At 40.7% G+C, this 13,662-nt stretch overlaps 1 protein-coding gene across 1 annotated transcript in view; it reads left to right on the top strand.

The window, feature by feature from the left end:
- The window catches only part of ACOT12 (acyl-CoA thioesterase 12), a 35,148-nt gene that overhangs the window by 11,690 nt on the left and 9,796 nt on the right, over positions 1-13,662 (top strand). The window contains 2 exon segments of the mRNA XM_066276805.1: positions 5,933-6,034; positions 7,500-7,681. Of these exon segments, the coding sequence (XP_066132902.1) occupies positions 5,933-6,034; positions 7,500-7,681 (284 nt within the window).

Genomic DNA, 13,662 nt, shown 5'->3' with positions numbered 1-13,662 from the left:
AACAACAAAATCTTTCTTTCCTTTTCTTTTTTAATGTGTTTTGTTAAGCCTAATCCGGAGGGACCCCGAAACATTGAAGACGTGAACAAAGTCCATCGATTCCACACCGAAGCTTTTTTGTCTAGCTTGGCCAAGCGACGGCAACTCCGACAGAAGTCTGAGGGAGAGCATGCCGGCCTTTTGTTCTACCTAGTTTTTATAGTTTTGAAGTGGGAAGTACAGAAGCAAAAATTGCAATTAGGTGCCTTTTACCACTATTGGTTATAGTCATATGTCCTTTAACATGATAGGACCATGTTCAATTTGCAAGCCATACATCGTTTTGGAGAAAACAAAATTTACAAGTCAACATAATGGTAGAAAGATGTCTCTTTACGTATTAAAAGGCATTCCTGCCTGACCAGGCGGTGGCCCAGTGGGTAGAGCGTCGGACTGGGATGCAGACGACCCAGGTTCGAGACCCCGAGGTCGCCAGCTTGAGCGTGGGCTCATCTGGTTTGACCAAAAACTCACCAGCTTGAACCCACGGTCACTGGCCCCAGCAAGGGGTTACTCGGTCTGCTGAAGGCCCGTGGTCAAGGCACATATGAGAAAGCAATCAAAGAACAACTAAGGTGTTGCAACGTGCAATGAAAAACTAATGATTGATGCTTCTCATCTCTCTCTGTTCCTGTCTGTCTGTCCCTGTTTATCCCTCTCTCTGACTCACTCTCTGTCTCTGTAAAAAAAAATAATAATTAAAAAAAAAGGCATTCCTATAGTGTTTAATTGCTATCTCTCTGTCCAGAGTCACACACATTAACCACATGCATTCACATAGGAGAGGTAGTTTCCCTGGGGACAAATACCCGCAAATGGCTCATTGCTATAAGAAAAGGTTTATTTTGGCTTTTCTCTTCCTGCACCAGGCTAGCCATTCACCCTTTCCCCACAGGTGTGGTGGAATGTCTGGAAATCCATGTTTTCCTCCCCTTGCATTTACAATACAATGCCAAGGGCCATCCTGGTTATGCCAATCACACAGTACAGAGACTATTCTCACAATTTCTCTGCACACCTTAACCCAAATTAATAAAATGTTCTTCAAGCATCTTAAAATATTAATATTAATTCTGCAGCTTTTGGTACTTTACAATACCTGTGGCTGAAGTGGCGCAGTGGCTCCTCAGTTTGGCTTTAAAATGTGAAGGGAAATCCAAATTTACTTTAAGTCATACTAAATGGTAATCTTGTCTTTGCTCAAGACACCTGTTGGGCAGATAAAATATATTATGCTCACTTTGTTAAAGATGGCGCTGCCCACGGGGAAGCCCGTCACCCAGGTGATGGTATTGGTTGCCCTTCTCGCTTGGGATGCGTGTGATTATATTAATGTGTTTTGGGGGCGGGCTGTGGGCAGGCAGGATCCTTGTAGCCTGGGGCTTGGTTTTAGGACTAAGCCTTTCCCACCCTTTTTGATGTGGGGTGGTGCACTCTCATGAGGAATTCCATTTATGCCTCAGATAAGTGACTTTGTATCAGAGACTTCCTTGTTTGTATATTGGATTAAAGGTTTTGATTTCTACTATAAAAGGGGGCATATGTAGAGCCAAACATTGTCAGTACAGCAATACTCACGCTGCAGTGTGTGGTATGTGACTGGAAGCGAGTTCCAAGTTTTGACAATCAGCTGGTCTGCGGGTTGAAGTTTTTTCATTTCTCCCCACTTGTGTTTGCTCACCAACTCTGCTTGCTGTCATGCAAGTCTTTCCAAATCTTTATTCAGTGACTTGAACTTATTTACCCACATGTCTGAGGCCTTCAGGTCAGCAGCTTGTAGCTCAAAATCTCTGACAGAGCCACCAGGGTTGTAACTCAGGTCGGCGCTGTCCACTGCACATCCGTATGGATGGGTGATGAACTTAAAAAGACGAGTGCGCTCACAAAATTCTCCAAAGTGCGCTTTGAATGACTGCAGGAGATTAGATGTGAAGCCCGCTAGCGGCTGGAGATCAAGATGTTGAGCAGGGTCACTTGCTGTGCATGCATCTTTAAACTCTCCCAGTTTTTCAAAGTTTAGTAAATGACCTGTTTCAATGTCGGCAACGAAGAGTTCCAGCTTGTTTTCTAATGCAAACATTGCTTGTTGAAGGGATAAGACTATATTTCCAACGCCTTGCATTTTCACATTGAGCTGGTTGAATGTTCAGTCATGTCCATGAGATAGTAGAACTTCAGGAGCCACTCAGTGTTAGCTAACTCAGTATGCTTGACGTTTTTCTTTTCAGGAAAAGTCCGGATTTTATTCAGACAAGCTGCGGAACAGCTGAACACCTTCCTTCTTAACAACCAATGCACATTGCTGTGCAGAAGCAGACCAGGATAATTATTCCCAACTTCATCCAGCAGTGTTTTAAACTGGTGATCATTTAAAGCTCAGGCAACAATAAAGTTGACCACTCGAATGACCAGTGACATTACCTCACCAAGCTACTCGCCACACATCTGAGCACAAAGTGCCTCCTGATGTAGGATGCAGTGAAAACTTAGGATGGGTCTCTTTTTTGTTGTTGTTGTTTTGTTTTTTAATAATTTTATTTTTTTAATGGGGCAACATTAATAAATCAGGATACATATATTCAAAGATAACAAGTCCAGGTTATCTTGTCATTCAATTATGTTGCATACCCATCACCCAAAGTCAGATTGTCCTCTGTCACCTTCTATCTAGTTTTCTTTGTGCCCCTCCCCCTCCCCCTTTCCCTCTCCTTCTCCCCCCTCCCCCCGTAACCACCACACTCTTATCAATGTCTCTTAGTTTCACTTTTATGTCCCACCTACGTATGGAATAATGTAGTTCCTGGTTTTTTCTGATTTACTTATTTCACTTCGTATAACGTTATCAAGATCCCACCATTTTGCTGTAAATGATCCGATGTCATCATTTCTTATGGTTGAGTAGTATTCCATAGTGTATATGTGCCACATCTTCTTTATCCAGTCATCTATTGATGGGCTTTTTGGTTGTTTCCATGTCCTGGCCACTGTGAACAATGCTGCAATGAACATGGGGCTACATGTGTCTTTAGGTATCAACGTTTCTGAGTTTTTGGGGTATATGCCCAGTAGAGGGATTGCTGGGTCATAAGGTAGTTCTATTTTCAGTTTTTTGAGGAACCACCATACTTTCTTCCATAGTCGTTGTACTACTTTACATTCCCACCAACAGTGTATGAGGGTTCCTTTTTCTCCACAGCCTCTCCAACATTTGCTATTACCTGTCTTGTTAATAATAGTTAATCTAACAGGTGTGAGGTGGTATCTCATTGCAATTTTGATTTGCATTTCTCTAATAACTAACGAAGATGAGCATCTTTTCATATATCTGTTGGCCATTTGTATTTCTTCCTGGGAGAAGTGTCTGTTTGTGTCCTCTTCCCATTTTTTTATTGGATTATTTGTTTTTTTGTTGTTGAGTTTTATGAGTTCTTTGTATATTTTGGATATTAGGCCCTTATCTGAGCTGTTGTTTGAAAATATCACTTCCCATTTAGTTGGCTGTCTGTTTATTTTGTTATCAGTTTCTCTTGCTGAGCAAAAACTTCTTAGTCTGATGTAGTCCCATTCATTAATTTTTGCCTTCACTTCTCTTGCCTTTGGAGTCAAATTCATAAAATGCTCTTTAAAACCCAGGTCCATGAGTTTAGTACCTATGTCTTCTTCTATGTACTTTATTGTTTCAGGTCTTATGTTTAGATCTTTGATCCATTTTGAGTTAATTTTAGTACAGGGGGACAAACTGTAGTCCAGTTTCATTCTTTTGCATGTGGCTTTCCAGTTTTCCCAGCACCATTTACTGAAGAGGCTTTCTTTTCTCCATTGTGTGTTGTTGGCCCCTTTATCAAAAATTATTTGACTATATATATATGTGGTTTTATTTCTGGGTTTTCTATTCTGTTCCATTGGTCTGAGTGTCTATTTTTCTGCCAATACCATGCTGTTTTGATTGTCGTGGCCCTATAATATAGTTTGAAGTCAGGTATTGTAATGCCCCCAGCTTCATTCTTTTTCTTTAGGATTGCTTTGACTATTTGGGTTTTTTTATACGTTAGGTTTCTCCTCTAAAAATCATTCTCTTCTGTTGGCTTCTTTCCTTGGTTTAGTGTAATAATTAATATCTCTATGGTCAAACACCTTTTATTCTGGGTGCTAGTTAATTATCTGTCTTATCTTTTTGTTTTTATTGGTGCACAAATTTCTGGATTTTTCTGAAGTAGTCTTAATTTTGTAATTAGTACCTTGGCTATTAAATATGGGAGGAGTGGCCAGTTCACAGAAGACCACATTATGTTGTCTTTTAAAGCACTTTCAAGAAGCTTATGGAGACGGCCATAAATACGGAATTAAATGGTCCAAGAAAAGGCTACGCTATCTCTGTGAATCAGAATGGCCGATTTTAGGGACAGGATGACCATTGATTGGAACTTTTAATCTCCAGCTAATAGAGGAAGTCTGGAATATCGTAACTGAGGATCCAGGCTACCCTGATCAGTATATATATAGTTCCATATAAATCTGATGATTTTTTGCTCCATTTCTTTAAAAAATGTCATTGGAATTTTGATGGGAATTGCATTAAATTTGTATATTGCTTTGGGTAATATGGCCATCTTGATTATATCTATTCTTCCTAACCAAGAAAGGATGGGTCTCTTTTCATGTTCACAAAAAGTGCTACGAATCCTCTGTTTTTCCCCACCATGCACGGAGCACCATCAGTACACACCAAAATAAGTTTATCCATCGGTAGCTTTTTTTCTTTAGCAAACTCAGTGAAGGACTTGAATAAATCCTCCCCTCTTGTTGTCTCTTTCATAGGCAAAACAGCAAGACTTTCCTCACATAGTGTGTCACCGACAGCATACCTTGCAATCACGCTGAACTGGGATAAATGGCTTACGTCTGTTGACTCATTCAAAGCGAGAGAAAAGAATGGTGCTGCAATTCTGTCCTTCACTTGTGTTGCCTCAATTTGACTTGCCATCATGATGGTATGATCGTGAACAGTTCTTGCCAACAGAGGCATGCCTTTTATTCGTTTGATTATCTTGTCTTTATCCAAAAAGTCATCAAAAAGTTCATTGGCAACATCAAGCATGAATGTTTTGGCATACTCCCCATCTGTGACTGGCTTTCCGTGTCTCACAATTGCTAAAGCACCAGCAAAGCTAGCCAAATTCCAGTCACCCTGTTGGGTCCAAACATGGAGCTGCTGCTGACTAGCTTGCACTCTGCACAGTAGCTCTTGACATGTTTTCTTCCTGTTGTCCCCCACTGGATATTTTGATGCAAATGCAGTATGGCATGTGTCGAAGTGCCGCTTTATGTTTGACCATTTCATCGATGCAATTTTACCATTGCATATTAGACACACTGCAGAACCTGCTCTCTCCACAAAGGTGAATTCCTCTGTCCATTCCTGCTGAAAAGTATGATACTCCTCATCTTTTTTTCTTCTAGCCATCTTCTTTGTCAAAAGGTTTCTCCAATTAGCTAGCTGACTATTTGATTAAAAGAAGGGAAGTTTACTTCCTGACCTCACAATGCCCAGTGTATGTTACGCATTATCCAATAAAAATTTGGTGTTGTCCCAAGGACAGCTGTGATTGTCTCCAGCCACCTGCAACCATGAACATGAGCGGTAGGAAATGAATGGATTGTAATACATGAGAATATGTTATATTTTTAATGTTACTTTTTTTTTTATTAAAGATTTGTCTGTGAGCCAGATGCAGCCATCAAAAGAGCAACATCTGGCTCATGAGCCATAGGTTCCCGACCCCTGTCTTATAGGCTGGAGAAACACTTTCCCGGTCATAATCCCTATTGCAATACGTACATTGATTTATTTCTGAGTTCTAATTTTTTCTCTTGAATCTCTTTTCTGTCTTAGATATAAGTGTGGCAGGACTAGGAAGACGTATCACCCTTTTTATATTGGACAAGCTTTTAGCCATTGTGGTGGATCTAATGTTAAATTTAGCCATTGATCAATGTATGGAAACTGATCAGGATAGCCTGGATCCTCAGTTACGATATTCCAGACTTCCTCTATTAGCTGGAGATTAAAAGTTCCAATCAATGGTCATCCTGTTCCTAAAATAGGCCATTCTGATTCACAGAGATAGCGTAGCCTTTTCTTGGACCATTTAATTCCATATTTATGGCCGTCTCCATAAGCTTCTTGAAAGTGCTTTAAAAGACAACATAATGTGGTCTTCTGTGAACTGGCCACTCCTCCCATATTTAATAGCCAAGGTACTAATTACAAAATTAAGACTACTTCAGAAAAATCCAGAAATTTGTGCACCAATAAAAACAAAAAGATAAGACAGATAATTAACTAGCACCCAGAATAAAAGGTGTTTGACTATAGAGATATTAATTATTACACTAAACCAAGGGAAGAAGCCAATAGAAGAGCATGATTTTTCGAGGAGAAACCTGACAGGGCGCCCGAAGCAATTTGAGATCAAAGAGAGAACAACAATTCTCCACTTAAAATTGCTTTTTAGTCAGTGGCTTCCAATTTTGATACAAAAGACTCAAGGCATGCTTTAAAACAGACATATTTTAGACATTAAACACACACACACACACACACACACACACACACACACACCAGTGTGTTTTCATAGACAAGGGAAGGGCTCCATCTCATGGCCTCTCAGGTGTACGCAGGCCGCATCCCTTCAAGGACTTTAGACTTTAAAACCAGGAATTTTTTTTTTAGACAAAAGGAAGGCGAACAAAGAAGAATGAGATCTCAATAAATACAAAGGTGTCTCGACTCAGGTTTTTCTTTGAGAGCATAACACAACTAGCTGCCTCTGGAAGTACAGGGTCTCTACTCCGTCCCCTTTAATTATCTTCCTCAAGAAATATATAAATGTGCAACACAAAATTGTGATAGAAGCTGATGGACCTGGTCACTTTAGGTCCCATTAATCGTCTTTCCAGAGTACAACTAAATACATCCCAGAGAATCCTAACTAAGACCGACGGATCTCCTACCGATGTCTTGGCCTTTGGAGAGTCCACAACGGGACTGGATTCAACTCAGTAATGCTGGAAAGCTGGCTTTACCTACATACTTCCAAAGTTACAACTCAGCAATGCAGACAATCTGTTTTACCTACACACCTCTGGAGTTACAACTCAGTAAAAGCAATGGCATTGCTTTACCTACAAAATTCCAGCAAAACAAAAGATCTACATCACCTACAATTTTTTGGAGTTTCAGCTCAGCAAAGCAGCTTTGAAGGCCCTACTTACATCACTGGAGTCACAACTTCGGCGTCAGTGAAGCCCCCAAATTACCTACATTCTAGTCCCAAACCAATTTGATCAGTACCAGTCTCAGTCAAAAAAGTGAAAGCAAGAGTTCAGAGGAAAACTAGAGAATTTAGCAAAGCAAAAAGAGTTACTTTACTTACCTCCTTGACTTTTCTGCCAAATAGTGCAAATTGTCAAATTTGGGAACTGGGGGTATCTACCGGGAACTGTCCAGACCCACAGGAAGATCGGGACCCCTGACAACATTTCAGGCGGCATGCCTCTCCTCGGGACTCAAGCGGGACCGGGCAGCCTCCTGGAGAGATCAGCCGATCCGGGGTGCCTCTACCCAGTGATACAACACACCGTAGGCCCCATGTTGGGCGCCAAATGTTGTAAAGTACCCAATCCACAATTCCATGGGTTTTCGTAGAGGCACATTGTTGCTCAAATAAGTTTGTAGATATGATATATATGTTTGCTCGCTTGTGACTTGTATTGGGTGTGGGGAACAGGCTATAAGCAGGCCAGGTCGTTGTAGCCTAAGGTTTGGTTTTAGGACTAAGCTTTTCCCCACACCCTTGACTGATTGTATGATCTGGGTGGTGCACTCTCATGAGGAATCCAATTATGCCTTGGATGGGTGACTTTGTATCAGAGACTTCCTTGTTTGTATATTGGATTAAGGGATTTTGGTTTTCTACACTATAAAGTGGGACAGACCAGGAGCTTGCTCACTCAGTTCCAGCTATCACGATTGCAGGGGCTTCCCTGATCCCTTGCCCTTCATGGGAAAAGCTGGTTTTCTGCTTTTCCCTTGTCTTCTTTTGTGGTTTGCCTGTCTTGGTGAGACACCAATAAATAGGATGGCCCACTATCCTCCGACTCCGCTGTTTCTTTACCATCTGCCCGAATTCAATGGGAACCTGCATGGGCCAGGCGGCTGCTTTGATAGTGACAGCCATGGCTCCTGGCCTTACACACATAGTCCAAATAAATTTTTGAAAAGTTTTATTAAAGGAGAAAATTTATTAAATATGTCGGCTGCATATATCTTACATGGGGCCCCAGTTTCAAATCATGTGTCCCCTTAATATTCTAGGGGCTGGTTATATACTGTTAATTATACATGGGTGGGGAAAAAACCTAACATCATGGTATAAGACTATACCTTTTGTTTTCTCCTATACAGGTTTGGGGAAAGGATGAAGGAGGGGGATGGGACACAATTCATTAGCAAGTTTATAACATCTGTCTATAGGATTCATAAAAAATGTTTCTACATTAAAACTTACAAGGCAACACAATGGTAAAAATGTTACTTTACATACTAAAAGACATTCCTATAATTTCTAGTGTTCATTTCCTATTCCTTTGTTCAGAGATACATACATTACATGCTTTCAGGAGGGGAGAGGTAGTTTCCATGGGACAAATGCCTAAAAATGGTCCATTAGTATAAGAAAAGGTTTAATTTAATCTTTTCTCTCCCTACACCTGGCTAGCTATTCACCCATTCTCCACAGGTATGGGGGAAGGTCAGAGAGTCCAAGTCTCCTTTCTCTTTCTGCATTTACAACACAATGCCATCGGCCATCTTGGTTTTATGCTAATCACACAAGTACAGAGATCATTTACAAAATCTCTCTGTAGACCTAGCCCAAATTAATAAAATGTTCTTTAAGCTTCCTAAAATATTAATATTAATTCTGTAGCCTTTGGTACCTTACAACACTATGGAAAAGGTAGGAGACATCCAGGTAGATAGATGCACAACTCATTGTACATAACAAATAGTTTTCCAAAAAGATTTTTTACTTTCTTAAAAGCAGCAGAACAAGCAGTTCTTGTTCTGCTTATTCTGTTGCTTTTAAGAAAGTAAAAAATCTTTTTGGAAAACTATTTCTAAAAGTCAAGCCTCACTCTTACCTCTTAGCTTAGTTCTCTAGCCCACCTTTCTCCTCCTGTCCATCTACCCAAACCCTACCTGGATAAATGCTCCTTCATAAAGCCACTGCCATCACCCCTGACTGGAGGAATGTTTCCTTCTAGGAACTCCTTTAACAATTATTTCTTTAAAATTAATTTGTCAATTATGCACTATCTTGTGACATTTCTTCTATACTACATTGAACTGATAAAAGTCTTAATAGTAATAAATCTTGTTAAACATGGTCTTCTCCCATAATTAGGTTATGGGCTTTTTAAGAAAGAAGCTTGTCCTCTTTGTATCTCTTTTAACTCCTTTTATAATACTTTGTGTCATCAAATGTAAATGAACATGCATTACTTGTATTTTTTTTTTTTTTTTTTTCATTTTTCTGAAGCTGGAAACAGGGAGAGACAGTCAGACAGACTCCCGCATGCGCCCGACCGGGATCCACCCGGCACGCCCACCAGGGGCGAAGCTCTGCCCACCAGGGGGCGATGCTCTGCCCATCCTGGGCGTTGCCATGTTGCGACCAGAGCCACTCTAGCACCTGGGGCAGAGGCCACAGAGCCATCCCCAGCGCCCGGGCCATCTTTGCTCCAATGGAGCCTTGGCTGCGGGAGGGGAAGAGAGAGACAGAGAGGAAAGCGCGGCGGAGGGGTGGAGAAGCAAATGGGCGCTTCTCCTGTGTGCCCTGGCCGGGAATCGAACCTGGGTCCTCCGCACGCTAGGCCGACGCTCTACCGCTGAGCCAACCGGCCAGGGCGCATTACTTGTATTTTAACTGTATCTAGTTTCAGAGGTAAATCAGGAGGCCCTTGGAAGCTGATGCGCACACTAACTAGACTACGAGTGCCCCGAAGGCCGTTTTGCTCACGGTTGTATTTCTGGAACATAGCAATGGCTGGCACTCAGGAGATGCCTAGTAATGCCAGCTCTTCATGCTCCTGTTTCTGTGTGTACTGTTTTCCTTATCAGTAAAGCAATAGCTTCTAAAATAGAGTAAGCCTGTGTTCTGCTTTTTCTGAGGTGGTCCTAGTAGTCCCATCATAATTATTACTAGTGCCTCAGTGTTCCAGTTCAAATAATAAAATATATGGTCATTTACCCTGAAATCAAAGCAAAGTCAGATACTACTTTATTGATTCTTTTCAAATCTGATTTTGACCTCCTCTGTATGTTTTGCTCTGGGTTGTTGGTTTTCATTATGTCTCTGTTCTCACTTCTGAGTCCTCTTCAGGAGTCTTCCTTATGCCCTTTGGATCCAGTTAGGTTTCCAACTATGCTTGGTTCAAGGATGCAGAAAAACAGGTTTTACATAGCAAAGTTACTGCTTTTTCTTTCTCTCTTATAAAAGATGCTATAAGACTTTGTTTTCTTTATAACTATGAAATCTGCTTCTTGCATCATTACTGGCATCTGAGCATTCATGAGCATCTGAGCATCTGGACAAGCCCAGATAAGGCACAAGCAAAAAGCAGCTATGCTTCCCACGCCCCCCTCCCCCACCTTTCTCTCTCTTTTCTCTAAAATCAATAAATAAAATATTTAAAAAAATTTTAGTTCTAAACAAATAAATGGTATATTATCCAGTATCTAAGGAGAGGCATCAATAATTAATTTTTTGTAGATATACTTATTAGAGTATATTGTATAAGTAAAGGAACATTCTTATTTTATCTCTGTATAATTTAAATCCCTCCATTTTTTAGATTATATTTATGATAAAAATCTGATATTTTTCTTTCCGAGTTATCCTTTTTTCTCTCCTTTTTAAAGCTTTTATATTTTTTTATTTTAAAATGCAGCTTTCTTTTCTGTCATCTTTTATTTGAATAACTCTTACAACACAATGGTCTGTTAAGAATCTTACTTATTTCAGGGTTTAAAATCTATAGTTACTTTGATATAAATTAGTGAGTTGGCAAAAGTTTAAGATTTCTAGTATTTGTAATGAAACTGGGCAATGTTTACTGCTTTAACCTTTATTTCATTTTCAGTATACAATGATAAAATTAATAATAGTCATAATACAGGGAGCAAAAGATGTACTCTCATCTTAAAAGAGCTTATAGTCTATTTTGGAAACATCACATATATACATGAAACAACTGAAGAATTATTTGAAGATAGTTTTTAAACAAGTGAGAGATTGTAGTGTTTAAACTGGTAAGGCCAAATATATTATGCTCATTTTGTTAAAGATGGTGGGGCCCATGTGGAAGTCCGTTGCCCAGGTGATTGCTTGGGATGGGCGTGATTATGTTAATATGTGTTGGGGGAGGGCTTTCACGCCAAAAGGTTTTAAAAGGAAGAGAGATCACGTTGTTCTGAGAGGAGAGTGATTACTTTCTAGGAGGAGCCCATGCTGTGAGAGACCACGTAGAGGAGGCCGGGAGAAGCAGCCAAGATGGCGGAATGCTGGGGGAGAAGCCAGTTTGTGCAGAGTTTGTGCAGAGAGAAGGAGATGGGGAACATCTGGCTGGTGAGCTAGAAATCTTTGATTCTAGGAAAACTCGGATAAGTCAGTAGCTTTGTGAACCCTGAATGAGTGGGTTTTGGAGCCCAATGTGTGTTTTTACTTGCCTTTTGGGTGCAAGCTAGGATTAAAGCTAATGGCTCACCAGTTCTTGGCTCTGTTGTTTCATTACCATCTGTACGAATCCAATGTGAACCTGCATGGGCCAGGCGGTGGGATGGTGGCCGTGGCTACTGGCTTTACAGTCAGCTCTTAGGCAATTCAAAGTAACTCAAAGATAGTGACATAACTTTGGAGAAGGGCCATTCTGTTCTCCTGGAAGACAGTGTAAATCAGGGGTCCCCAAACTTTTTACACAGGGGGCCAGTTCACTGTCCCTCAGACCACTGGAGGGCCGGACTATAAAAAAACTATGAACAAATCCCTATGCACACTGCACATATTTTATTTTAAAGTAAAAAAACAAAACGGGACCAAATACAATATTTAAAATAAAGAACAAGTAAATTTAAATCAACAAACTGACCAGTATTTCAATGGGAACTATGCTTCTCTCACTGACCACCAATGAAAGAGGTGCCCCTTCCGGGTGTGTGGCGGGGCCGGATAAATGGCCTCAGGGGGGTGCATGCGGCCCGGGGGCCGTAGTTTGGGGACCCCTGGTGTAAATAGATGGTTGGAGGGGTAAAGGGAGCTTTCTAGGCAGAAAGTGGCAAGGACTACTTGAAAACCTTTACAGAGGACAAAACCCAGTACAGCTAGTGCTCGACTTACGACAACGATTGGTTCCAATAGACCAGTTGTAACACGATTTGGTCGTAAGTGGAGTAGGCTATATGTACAGTACTGTGAAATATGTTATAAAAATCTTTAAGTCATATTTTATCATAATTTTCTTTCATTATTATATATCATAATTTTCTTTGTTCATTTTATGCCATTTGTATCATCTCTACACCATTTTGTTTCTTATTTTTACATTTGTCAGGTTTAAGTAAAACACTGCATTACCAGTACAACTGGTTTAATATTTGCAAAGACAATTTCCTCTTGGTAGACATCTTGAGAGGGGTTTGATGAAAAATATCCAAGACACAAAACACAAATTGCTGTACCAAGTCTGGGATAACAGTTGAAATGGTGCACGCAGAGATGGTAGTGCTGCCGGAAGCTGGTCCGCACTGTTGTATGCCCAGCTGGGCAACGCTTGCACTGCCAGACGCGGAGCAGTCGTGGCTAGCTATTGTGGTTGTAAGGGCGAATGGTCGTAAGTTGCATAGGTCCTAAGTCAATGAATATTTGTATAGGAAGGATAGCAGCCACTCCCATAGAAGCTGGGAGGGGCTGGCCCCAGAGCCGCACCTGACCAAGTCCCGCCCCTTATCCCCTGGGGCCATCCCCAGGCACTTCCAAGGACAGTTCACCACCCTCTTCCCAGGCCTCTGTAAAAAATACTTTTTTCCCCCTCACAATGTAGTCTCAATAACATATTTGTCAACAGATATTACAAAATGCTAAAATTTTGAGTTATTTCCTCTTGTGCTATTTATAGTATCCAAACCCATTAAACAGACTCTTACTGGTATGGAAAAAAATATCATTAATAAAATTAATCTGCAAGCCCCAGCAGATTTTGAGCCTATTTACTTTAAACTTCATTTCATACAATAAAATTCTTCAGGTACCAAATGGTAAAATATTTGAGTTGATTGCAAAGAGAATTTGACCTGTATTCTTCTGAACATGAAAGGAAATTTGTTGCCTTGGAGAGTTTTTTCACTAGGCAAACGTTGGCTTTTCTGAAATAGTATGGTTAAAGGAGAGCCAACACCAACCACTGCCTCACCTGTCTGTTCATCTGCATCATTGTCATTGATTATGACAGCAGAGCAATGAGAAAGCTCTTCTGCTACCTTTGCCTTCTAGGTGGAAGGGCCAA

This window comes from Saccopteryx bilineata, chromosome 4 (genome assembly GCF_036850765.1).
Source record: "Saccopteryx bilineata isolate mSacBil1 chromosome 4, mSacBil1_pri_phased_curated, whole genome shotgun sequence".
NCBI classification, from domain to species: domain Eukaryota; kingdom Metazoa; phylum Chordata; class Mammalia; order Chiroptera; family Emballonuridae; genus Saccopteryx; species Saccopteryx bilineata.
The sequence above is the reverse complement of the archived record's forward strand: the minus strand, read 5'-3'. Positions and strand labels throughout refer to the sequence as shown.